The 13,158-nt window shown below is 44.4% G+C and overlaps 1 protein-coding gene across 1 annotated transcript in view; it reads right to left on the reverse strand.

The window, feature by feature from the left end:
- Nucleotides 1-13,158, reverse strand: part of DCDC1 (doublecortin domain containing 1) — a 1,098,140-nt gene that overhangs the window by 647,214 nt on the left and 437,768 nt on the right. The window contains exon 10 of the mRNA XM_069223476.1: nucleotides 6,942-7,118. Coding sequence (XP_069079577.1) covers nucleotides 6,942-7,118 — 177 coding nt within the window. The remainder of the gene's footprint in view (nucleotides 1-6,941; nucleotides 7,119-13,158) is intronic.

A 13,158-nucleotide genomic window follows, 5' to 3' on the forward strand; every position in this document is an offset into this window, starting at 1 on the left:
ACGTTTAATAGCACTTCATAATGTTGTAGATGTTCTGAATCTCCTTGAGACTTGGAAAGTACAACATAAAGATGGATGGAGGTATTCTTTTTTTTACCTTTGCTTAACCCTTTCCTGAGAATAAATGTTGCTCTGACCCACCTGAAACAAATAGTATACTTTGGGAAAGCCGAATATTTAAATTGTACCCTATCAGATCTTTTTTCCCCTTTGTATAAACTGCCTGGGTTGACCAGTCTGCACCAATATAGCCTTAGAACCCGCCGTAGCGGGCTCTACCGGCTATTAAAGGCCCGCTCCGCGTTAAATGCCCGAGCCGAAGGCGAGGGCATTTAACAAGGGAGAGGGACTTTAATAGCCGGTAGAGCCTGCTACGGCTGGTTCTAAGGCTATTAGAACATTCTGCCACTCAGGGCAGAATGTTCTATTAAAAACAAAAATGTTCACGGAGCCCGAGGGGATTAAAATCCCCTCGGGCTCCGTGAGGCTTTGTTCACAGCTGTTGCTGTGAACAAAGCGAACATTGGAATGTCGGCGCTGCGGGCTTTTACCGGCCAGTAAGAGCCAGCAGCACTCCATTGTTTTCAATGGAGCCCCCAGCATTCTAATGTTCTAATATCCAGTGGAGATTGCAAACCAGGGTGATTTAGGACCAACCACTCAAGGATGAGATTACAAGGGCCATAAAGGAATACTTTCATACAAATAAAGACATGGTGACATCTGCAAGTACAGTGTGGGAAGCCTTTAAAGTAGATGAGGCAGATGGATGAGCACTATATTTAGGGCCAGGAAAGCACTTATGTCCACAATAAATAAGCTAATAAGCTGGAGCAGTGGTTCCCAACCTCTGGTCCACGGACCCCTGGGGGTCCATGAAGCCTCCTCAGGGGGTTCACGACTGCTTAGAAACTTAAATGATATTAACAGATTATAAAGTGTAAATAAATAAAGTGGCTAAATGTACCACTGAAAATTTTAACAGAATATATTATGGATGATGCATGGCTTCAACTGAAGTTAGAAATGCTCCAACCTTCCTACATCGATAGTGATTTTGCATACCAGACCTGCTAGCATCTGAATAATATAGACCATTATGAATATCAGTGTGGACACTAACATATTAGGAAAGATATTAGCTAAACGCTTGGCTAAGGCAGTGGCGATGCTGGTCCATGCGTACCAGATGAGATTTTCTTTTGGGGTGAGGGTGCTTTGCTGCTATCAACATAAGAAAAGCACTTTTAGTACTGGAACATGCCAGACAGGCTGGGGAGAAATGTTCATTGGCTACTTTGGATGCACATCAAGCTTTTGATGTAGTGGATTGAAAACTTATGCATAGAACACTTATGAGATATACTTTAGGGGAGGAAGACCTAGGTTGGATGGCTGTCCTGTATAATAGTCTGCAGCATAGGTACAGACCAAGGGAAAAAGGGACTGCCGATTCGCCCTGGTGGCGGACCCGGGTCCTGCGTCAAGTCGGCGGTGTTCCGACTGCCATATATAGGTGTATTGAGGCTGAGCAACAGACTTCTCTTTCTAGCCATCAGACTGGCGGGTTCCCACCAACCGTATTTAGATGATACGGTTCTGCAGGTAGTGAACTGGGTATGTATTGCTGATGGAGGGAGCCGTTCTCAGGAGCAAATTGTACAATGGCTTTGGAATAGAGGAAAGACACACACACATACCCACACACACACACTTGTATCCACCTGCACATCACACTTCATACACACTGTTATCCAATGCCATTCCAGCACAACATATGCATGCTGAAAACACACATTGCTGTACATCAATGACACAACATACACACACTATGGACACTATATCCACACACAACAAAACCACAATGACCAACACAACTACACACTCATCTACTCACACTCACACTATAGCACAACTACACACATCACAACAACCATCACACAACAACACTCACCTGAATGTTGCACACAGCAATACAACACACAAACATACCCAGCAACATCAGACCCACATGCATGTGGCATACATACTGACACAACCACTCCAGCTCTCTCCACCTAAACCAACCAATTCAATCTCACACACACAAACATGTACTGACTCACATTAGCTACTGGAAGCACAACATTACATGTTCAAGCCCCATTGCAATGTGCATGCATGGACATGGTTGACAAGTGTGATGTCATTGTTATTGTTGTGCTAGCATTCATTTGGCAATGAATACTGACACCAAAATGACAATTGTGTATGTGATTGATATGTGTCTTGTACCAGTGTGTCCCCATTAACCTCTACCACACGTTTTTCTGGCCTACGCATGTCACAGGTATTTTTTTTAAATATCTGTAACATGTATATGACTGCAGTGGTGCCGAACTCATGTACAGTGACCACACAACGTACACAGGGAATGCAGATTTTCTACCTGTTCAAGTGGCAGCAGCGACGGCATGTCTTGTTCAGTCGTGTCCAGTCAAAAATGAAAGTGAAACGGGGGAAAAGGTAGGTTTTTACCTAATTTCCCTTCCAATCTGCCAACTCAGGTGTGGAGGTAATATCGACACAGTTGCATTGGCTGGAAGGCACATCATAACCTGCTTGGCGGGAAGGGAGGCTGGAGTCCTGCCACAAGCCACTATTTTCAATGGTGCTGTCAATGTGGGTGGAGGGTCCTGGCTGAGTCGGCGGGACTCAGGTAGTCTTTTGTCTATGGATCCGTCAACATCTAATCGGGCAGACTGACCTGATGCACATGTTTTCTGATGGAATACCGACAGCGGGACCATTACCCCCAAGATCTAAATCATGCCCCAAGTCTTGGAATGATGGAAAATCTAGAGGGGACTCAGTACTGGTATTTCCTATCCCCTCTGATATTCACATTGGTTATTGAACTGTTTGTGCAGATCATTTGATTCATACATACAGATGATGGGTTCTTAATTGGGAATAAATTAACAATAATATTATACATTGATAACATGTTACTAATGTTAAGAGATATACCAGAAACATAAGGCAGGATCCAAAATACATTGCAGGAAGTGGGAACATTATCTGGCTTTAAGTTAAAGGTCCACACATCAGTGACATTCCCCCGAATGGCTCTGAACTTGGAGATGGAGCAGATGTGCTTCTGGGGATGCCGACGACTACATTGCCGATATTTGGGCATTCTAATGAGCAAACATTTGGAGAGGGTGTACAGGACAACAAAGAGGCAATGTGCTAGCATTGGAGGTTAGCATAAACAAGTGGTGGAAATTTTGAATGACCCTAAAGCAGTGTATTTCCCTAGATAAAATGATGGTACTGTCATAGACATGCTGCATATATTGCAACATATGCCTATATATATATATATATATATATATATATATACACACATATATATATACATACATACTCACTTAAAAAAACAAAGGCTACAGGGACGTTATAGTTAGGTTCTGAATTTACTCGTACAAAAACATAGAAATTAGCCGGTTATATTTATCTCAAGTAACTATAACTCATGCCCTAGTGTAACTATAGCTTGCACCCCCGCAATGCACAGTTTTTTCATCAAATCTTTTACTCCAAATATTGCATTGATATTATCAATGATGCTATCAAAGATATCATGAGTGCTGTAATTTGTGAGGTAATTAGAAGTGCATGCTAAGGGCACTAGTGGTGTTTAATTTCAGAGCATAATACAAGGCCACATTATTTAAATGTGTAATCCCTTGGCTAGATAAGGAGGAAAGAGACTCAGAGAGTGAAACTCTCCAATTACTTATACAACCTGTAGAGTTGCATCCCACCAGCCCTTACTTTCACCACTCCAGGCCTTGGCCTACTGTCCGCTCGTGGGGACCTTCACTTCACACTTCTGACATTTTTCAGTGGCTGGATGCCTCCTCTGTGCCTCACATGAGGCCTACCTCCCAAATGGGTCTCATTATTTCAGGGGCACAAAAGGCAAGGCCTAAATGTCCTCTGGTCCCTCCTAAGCCGAGCCCCTCCACAGTTGCACTTGCCTGACAATATCGAGTGCAGCCATATTTAGTCTCTCACCATTATCTGACAGCCAGTCGATGCCTACTTTTTCTCTCTCCTTAGTGCACTGGCTCCTGTTTAATGCGAGGCCCTACTACTGGCACTAGCAGCCCAACGTGAGAGCCTCCACACCAGCCACTCTTCTCCTCTCCACCAGTGGACCCTGACGCCTCTTCTTTTTATTCATACGCTGCTGTATGTTGGCCTACCTCCTCTTCAGGCCTTGCTGTACGCTCACTCTCTCTTCACAGTGAGGGTAAATAGTATAAGGTACACCACCATTCACTGCTGAGGCAGGGACAGAGCGAGGAGAATGTTCGACAGACACAATAGGACAAGTAGGTATGTCACTGCTATATGTAGTCCTCTGTGAAAAACATCAGTAATGAGAACCCCAGAAGATTATTAATCAATACAATTCTCCTTCTGGTCTTTTTGTCATACACATTTTTAAGTGTTTTTTACACCCTTCCATTGCTAGCACAGTTGCAAGGTTCCAATGTGAACAACAAGGCAGCATTTCTGTATTCTTGTCTATACAGGGAGTGCAGAATTATTAGGCAAATTAGTATTTTGACCACATCATCCTCTTTATGCATGTTGTGTTACTCCAAGCTGTATAGGCTCGAAAGCCTACTACCAATTAAGCATATTAGGTGATGTGCATCTCTGTAATGAGAAGGGGTGTGGTCTAATGACATCAACACCCTATATCAGGTGTGCATAATTATTAGGCAACTTCCTTTCCTTTGGCAAAATGGGTCAAAAGAAGGACTTGACAGGCTCAGAAAAGTCCAAAATAGTGAGATATCTTGCAGAGGGATGCAGCACTCTTAAAATTGCAAAGCTTCTGAAGCGTGATCATCAAACAATCAAGCGTTTAATTCAAAATAGTCAACAGGGTCGCAAGAAGCGTGTGGAAAAACCAAGGCGCAAAATAACTGCCCATGAACTGAGAAAAGTCAAGCGTGCAGCTGCCACGATGCCACTTGCCACCAGTTTGGCCATATTTCAGAGCTGCAACATCACTGGAGTGCCCAAAAGCACAAGGTGTGCAATACTCAGAGACATGGCCAAGGTAAGAAAGGCTGAAAGACGACCACGACTGAACAAGACACACAAGCTGAAACGTCAAGACTGGGCCAAGAAATATCTCAAGACTGATTTTTCTAAGGTTTTATGGACTGATGAAATGAGAGTGAGTCTTGATGGGCCAGATGGATGGGCCCGTGGCTGGATTGGTAAAGGGCAGAGAGCTCCAGTCCGACTCAGACGCCAGCAAGGTGGAGGTGGAGTACTGGTTTGGGCTGGTATCATCAAAGATGAGCTTGTGGGGTCTTTTCGGGTTGAGGATGGAGTCAAGCTCAACTCCCAGTCCTACTGCCAGTTCCTGGAAGACACCTTCTTTAAGCAGTGGTACAGGAAGAAGTCTGCATCCTTCAAGAAAAACATGATTTTCATGCAGGACAATGCTCCATCACACGCGTCCAAGTACTCCACAGCGTGGCTGGCAAGAAAGGGTATAAAAGAAGGAAATCTAATGACATGGCCTCCTTGTTCACCTGATCTGAACCCCATTGAGAACCTGTGGTCCATCATCAAATGTGAGATTTACAAGGAGGGAAAACAGTACACCTCTCTGAACAGTGTCTGGGAGGCTGTGGTTGCTGCTGCACGCAATGTTGATGGTGAACAGATCAAAACACTGACAGAATCCATGGATGGCAGGCTTTTGAGTGTCCTTGCAAAGAAAGGTGGCTATATTGGTCACTGATTTGTTTTTGTTTTGTTTTTGAATGTCAGAAATGTATATTTGTGAATGTTGAGATGTTATATTGGTTTCACTGGTAATGATAAATAATTGAAATGGGTATATATATTTTTTTGTTAAGTTGCCTAATAATTATGCACAGTGATAGTCACCTGCACACACAGATATCCCCCTAACATAGCTAAAACTAAAAACAAACTAAAAACTACTTCCAAAAATATTCAGTTTTGATATTAATGAGTTTTTTGGGTTCATTGAGAACATGGTTGTTGTTCAATAATAAAATTAATCCTCAAAAATACAACTTGCCTAATAATTCTGCACTCCCTGTAAAGTACCTGGATGCAATATGACTTTTGTAAAAATGTTGAAAATGAAGTGTATTACTATTCTACCATTTGTTTTGCTGAATCTTGCAATTAACAGGTACCAATACAAACAATGCCTGAAAGGATTTACCAACAATTTGAGGACTCAGATTGTTTGTAAACGTAAAGCTTATGCAATTCAAAATCTGGTCTTTGCTCAAGTATTAATCTACGAAGCCAAGAGCAATTTCCCACAGAAACTGTCAGGTTTCCTCTAACATCGTTTGCCCAGGCTACTGAGCGTCAAGAGTTGAAAATGACAACCAGGACATATATGTCAATCTACCGCTCCCTTAGTGCAGTGACAGAAGAAATTCTGTTTCCATACCGATGTGTCTTTAAAGTCGAAACACATTGTTATTCTCTGTAGTGACACTTCACAAAATCCAAGACCTCGTTACAACTTTCTTTCAAACTAGAGTGGGATATCCGCCAAACGTCCACTATATTTAGAATAGCACTCACATCAATGCACTCTCAATACAGCAGACTGGACATCCGACACTTTTTGGTGGATGTTCCACATCCACCCAACTCTAATAACGCGAATGTTCGCATTAATCAGGTATAAAGTAATCGTAAAACAAGGAAATAATGTGAATTACTCTATATTGAGGTGAGGCTCTCTTCTCTAATAGGTGATAAATGTTAGATTTTTTCACAGTATTCAAACGTGCTACAAAATAGATTTGACACATCTTGAACCATTGAAGTGCATGCTTAATCACAACATTTAGCAGGTCTTTGAATGGACTCACCTTGAGCTGGAGCCCCTGTTGCAGGCCTCGGATCCTGCTTGCTGGGAGCTCTTTTATGTGGCGATAGGCGTAAGTGGCACACTGTTCCTGTTCAGCCTGCAACTGTGGAGCGAGCATAGCGAGCTGACCTTTGTAGGTTTTGATAAGTGTTTGCAAATTGTCAATGCGGCTGTTTACCTGCAAAGGTTGAAAAACAAAGGCTGATAGCAGGAGGTCATTTCGAATCACGCCCATGCTACCGATTTGAGACAGAGTTGGTGACAAAACATGAAAATACATGTATTATATAAATGGAATCTAGCAACACAACATTTTTGCATGCATACAGAAATAAACAGAAATGATTGTGACAATACAGCAATAATGATCCCAATGAGGGAAGAAGACTAGTAAAGAAAATATTCACACTGGGATAGGAAAAGGCGTACATTGAGAACGGGAGAAAATTATTCTGGGTCAGAGATTCAGGATCACCGACATTGGGGCAGAGAGGTACTGGCGTTGGAAAACAGAAACATCGAGTTTCACCTGGAGAAGGGGAAAGACAAACTTTTACACGGAGAATAGTACAGGGGACACCATTACAGATAAGGGGTCAGCAAAACAAAAACACTTAAATTGTAGCAGCAAAACATTGACAGAGAGAGAAAAAAATTAACGCGAATTGGGGAGGCATTAACTTTTGGGCCAGTGGCGTAACAAAGGCCCCCGTAGTCCCCGCGGGCACCTGGTCTGAGTGAGTCCGGAGGAGGGGGAGCCCTCCGTGTTTTTTGCAGGCCCCTCCCCCTTCTCTAGTTTCCTTACGCCACTGACTTGAACGGCCAGACACTACATACTGAGACAGGAGCATTAAAAGGAACAGGGAAGAGATCACACGATGAGACTGACTCATTGATGCAGGAATACTGAATCAAGTGGACGAGGACAATTGAGCAATTTAACACTAACAGTGGAACACAGAAACCATGGACATTGGCATAGCAAAACAAAGATTTATACATGTGACATTAACACAACGAAAATGGGAGAAAAACATCCAGACAATTAGAGTTGTTGCCATGTATAGTGGAATTATTAGGTGACTAAATCTATACCAGTTTAGACATAGGGCCTGATTACAACTTTGGAGGAGGTGTTAATCCGTCCCAAATGTGACGGATACACCAGCCGTATTACGAGTTCCATAGGATATAATGGACTCGTAATACGGCTGGTGGTATATCCGTCACTTTACCGTCACTTTTGGGACGGATTAACACCTCCTCCAAAGTTGTAATCAGGCCCATAGTATTTTTGAATACAATAAATGACACCAAAATGGAAAAAAACAGTCACTAGAACCAGAGTTATGAATTTTTAAAGTTTAAGGTTCAAAATAACATCAAAAGGCATAATGTGCCAATCGGGGTCATTTTTTGTGCTTGACCACGACAAAGGTAAATTTTAAGGCCAACCACGACAGACAGAGGGTCAGATACAGGGATCAGCTTTGTCCCAGTGAAATGTTTTACCTTTGGACTTAGTTGCTTGAATGGAAATCAAAAAAATCCTCAGTGGGGCAAGGTAGCAGGCTGTGGCTGAAGAGGGCTCCATGTCAGCTAAAAGCCGCTGGACAAAGTCTTGGTGAAGGTGATGATTTGTTAACGGGAAAGATTCAAGTGGGAGATTTGAATTTCATGACCATATAAGGTCCCTTGCGAGCCAGATACTTTTCAAAATTTCACACGGTGAAATTGACCTATTCACTTTTTCAGAGCTCAGATTCTTCTTAATCCTATTATGAAGAATATGATGAAAACCTAGCTGGAATCTGCTTTAGTTCCAACGAAACCTAATGCAGACCCTAGTTCTTTAGGTAACTACAGACCCATTTCACATCTGCCTACAGGGGTGAAAATGCTAGAGAAGCTAATTAACAAACAAGTTTCTCATTTTCTGCAATCTAATAATTTGTTACATGATTCACAATCTGGCTTCAAGTCAGGTTTTACTATGGAATCCGCCTTGCTTGAGGTTACAGAGTTTATTAAGGACAGTCTTGATCAGAATTTCTGGGCGATGTTGGTGCTACTTCACCTATCAGGGGACTCTGTCATAGTATTGCATGTTATTCTTCTAGGCAGGCCCAGTAAAATGGGAAACCAAGGTCAGGCATTAGCCTGATTTAAATATTTTCTGGAAGGTAGGACTCAGTCTGTTTTTCTGCCTCATTTTACCCCTTCTTCTGAATCCCTCGAGTGCTGAGTTCCCCAGGGCTCCGCTCCCAGTCCCTCAATCTCTTTCATGCCTATCTGGAGCCATTAGCCAGTCTTGTTAAATCTTGGAGTCTGCGGGTGATCTCTTGGGTGGATGATACTCTGCTCCGTTTGTTCTTTTAGGAGAATGGCATAGAAGCTTTTAGTTCTTTAAATTATGCCTTAAATCAATTGGCGAGTGAAGGAGCAGTAATTGTCTTAAGCGCAACTTCAATAAAATAAAGATTCTTTTCTCTTGAACTAAATGTTGCCCTGATTCATGCAATTGGTGGCCTTCACAGCTGGAGACCCCCTCCTTCTCCTGCTGTGACTGTAAGAAACTTTAGTATCAAATTTAATTCAGCTCTCTCCTTTGGGTCCCAAGTCAAAACTTTATCTGCTAGTTGCTTTGCAACACTCAAATCCTTAAGGAGGATGTTGCATCTAGTCCCAGAGGATACTCGTAAGACCATTGTTCATTCTCTGGTTTCTTTGAAATTGGACTATGCAAACAGCCTCTATTTGGACCTGCTGGTGTATTCAAAATGATGTGGTGCATTGAATCTTGAAAATTCTTGCCAGCCTAACAGTGACAACATATTTATGACAACTTCATTGGCTGCCTTTTATTTAACAGATTCAATTTAAGGCCCTTACCTTTGCCTACAGGACTTTCGAACACAAAGATCCCCTTTACTTAAGGAAGAGACTCAAGGCCTATTCTCAGACCAGATCCTTGAGATCTAATGTTTAAAAGTATATATTCACACTCCTCGGTTTCAAAAAGCTAGGAGAGGTGGGAGATCCTTTGTGTATCTCACGGCTAGGCTTTGGAATTCTCTACCGCCAGGTCTTCGTTTAGCCCCATCTGAAGCTATTTTTAGGAATTAATTTGAAGATGTTTCCTTTTTAATTTCAACCTATGGTCCAGTTTGGCTGCATTTTACCAGACACATCCTACTAGTGCCAGGACACTTCAGTAAGAGGTGTGCACTTTATAAGTAATTTGTATTTCTATTGCATTGTATTTTGTAACTGCATGTTTAGCAAAATTGCCCTTTACAGTCATAATGAAAATCTAGACAAATCTTTCGGACCATTTGGATCATATCACTAAAAGCGGAGGTTCTCATTCCACATGCAGGTCCTGCACCTCCTTCCCCTTGCTGCTGCTAGCCTGCTGAGCTCCTGCTGAGCTTATTTCATGCCCTCTTGGCTTCTACCTGTGTGGTTTGGTGTGTTCTGTGCTAATCTGTGCTTGCTGTCTCTGTGCTGTTCTGTGCCCATTTGTTCTGTTTCTGTTATCACTGTGTTGTTCTGTGCCCATAAGTTCAGATTCTTTTGTCTCTGTGATGTTCTGTGCCCATCTGTTCTGTTGTGTCTGTGCTGTTCTGTGCCCACCCGTTCTGTTTCTGTTGTCTCTGTGTTATTCTGTGCCCATTCGTTCTGTTGCTGTTTGTCTCTATGCCTCCGTGCGTGCCCCCAAGCCACGCCGTCTGCTTCCTACCATTTTTCACCCCACTCACCTCACCTGAACCCCCCCTTTGCCCCGCCCACCCCAGGACCTACTTAATGGCGGTCGCTGCGCAACCCCATTGAGCAGGTTCTGCACCTCACCCCCGCTGCTGCTAGCCTGCTAAGCTCCTGCTGAGCTTTGTCCATGCCCTCTTGGCCTCTGCCCATGTGTTTTGGTCTGGTCTGTGCTCGTCTGTGCTTGCTGTCTCTGTGCTGTTCTAGGCTCATCATTCTATTTCTGGTGTCATCCGTTCTATTGCTGTTTGTTTCTGTACCTCCTTGCGTACCCCTGGCCCCGCCACCTGCTTCCTTCTGTTTTTTTTGTTGCCACTCACCCCTCCTGGCCCCCCCTTCACCAAGCCCTCCCCAGGACCTACTTAATGGTAGTCTCTGTGTGACCGTGCAGCGGGAGCACACAGTGGGCACACTGAAGGCACACTAAAGGCAAGGCCATCTGCAACCGTCTGTGCCTGGACCGCGCCCAGCACCAGAACCCCTGGTTCCACAACCCGCCACCAAAACATCTGCAACGAGATCCAGAACTGAAGACCGAAGACCCCTAACACCAACACCAACTGCTGCATCACCTCATCTGCATCCACAAAAGGCCCCTTCTCCTGCACAATTGCTGCTTCTCCAGCACCATAGGAACCACATAGGAACATAGGAACCACCACAACCTCCACTCAGCAGACACCCAACGACAAACCTCAACTCCACTGCGCTACTCAGTGTCCAATCACTCTGCAAGCTTGTGATAGAGATCTGGGACACCATCACCACCACCTCTCCTGACATAACGTTCATCACAGGAACCTGGCTCACCCCGCAGACATCGCCACCGCAACACCACCCGGGTACAAGATGATCCACCACAACTGCCCAAAAAGACACAGCAGAGGAATCACCTTTATACACAAGTACTCCCTCCACTGCACCACCTCGAAGACAACACTACACTGATTATGGAACACCTCAACTTTCAGATCAAACCGGACACCAACAACACCATAAGAAGAACCCTTTCCTACAGACCTCCTGGCCCCCACCCAAACTTCTGCAATGCCATACAAGACTTCATCACCTGCCTGGCAGTCAACTACAACCACTACATCTTTCTAGGGGACCTGAACGTCCAGCTAGAAGACCCAAATGACACCAACTCCACCACACTTCTCGAAAGCATGAACATCATTGGCCTCATCTGGTCACGCCCCCCACCCAGAGTGCAGGACACAGACTGGATCCCATCTTTTCCAAAGCAAAAGAGTCAAATTCTCCCACACCACCCAAGTAATATGGACCGACCACAACATCGTACACTTCACCATCGACCTACTAGATGACATCTTAATGGAACCTCCACCCTCCTCTACCACAACTGGAATAAAGTCACTGAAACCTTCTGCATCACCGTCCTCAAGAACACCAGACCCAGCGCCGCAGACACCGTCGAACTCTGCGTACAGAACCTTTCTTACTGGCTAACATCCACTGTCAACACCGTAGCCCCTGTGAAACGCACCACCAGCAACAAACCCACCAAGCAAGCCACCTGCAGTTCACCACAGAACATCAAACTCTCAAACAACATTGCAGGAAACTAGAGAGTTGCTGGTGCACCCACAAAACCTCTGCCAACCCTGACTCCTTCAGGTCCGCCCTCAAGACATACCACCTCCAATTGAGGGAAACCAAGAAAGAAGCACTCACCACCCACATCGAAGCCAGCACCAACCATGCCAGAAAACTCCTCAACATAGTAAGAAAATTCTCCTGCACCTCCACCATGACGAACACAATTCATCTCCCCCAAACCCTCTGCAATAAGCTATCGGACTACTTCCACCACAAAATCACCAACATCTACTGCAACTTAGAGACAGAACTCACTAACCTCAACCCATCCTGCACCCGAACCCATAGCACCCTCCCCCAGATCTCCAAATGGAAGCAGCTCTCTACTGAGGACACTATTGCCACTATGACCTCCATCCACTCCGGTTCCCCCACGGACCCCTGCCCACACCATCTATGCAACCTAAGAAAAGGAATAATCAAAGCAGCCCTCATGGATATCCTCAACACCTCCATCACCACAGCCACCGTCCCCAGCACCTGGAAACATGCCAAGGTCAAGCCGGCACTGAAGAAACCATCAGCCGGCCGCAATGAGCTAAAAAAAAGATCAACCGTTCCCTGCCAAAGTACTGGAAAAAGCCATCAACCACCAGATCATGGACTACCTCAAACACAACAACCTTCTCTACCCGTCCCAGGCCAGCTTCCGGTCCAATCACAGCATTAGCATCTAAGACAAGGCGCTCAACTGGATCTCCTCCTTCTTCACCGGCCGAACACAGAGGATCCTCCTCCCACCATTTGTCTCTGCCCCCAAGGAAATCATCTGTGGTGTCCCCTCCCTCAGCCCCACCCTTTTCAATGCCTACATGACCCCGCTAGCTGAT

The sequence above is a fragment of the Pleurodeles waltl genome, chromosome 3_1 (assembly GCF_031143425.1).
Source record: "Pleurodeles waltl isolate 20211129_DDA chromosome 3_1, aPleWal1.hap1.20221129, whole genome shotgun sequence".
In the NCBI taxonomy this organism is placed as follows: Eukaryota; Metazoa; Chordata; class Amphibia; order Caudata; family Salamandridae; genus Pleurodeles; species Pleurodeles waltl.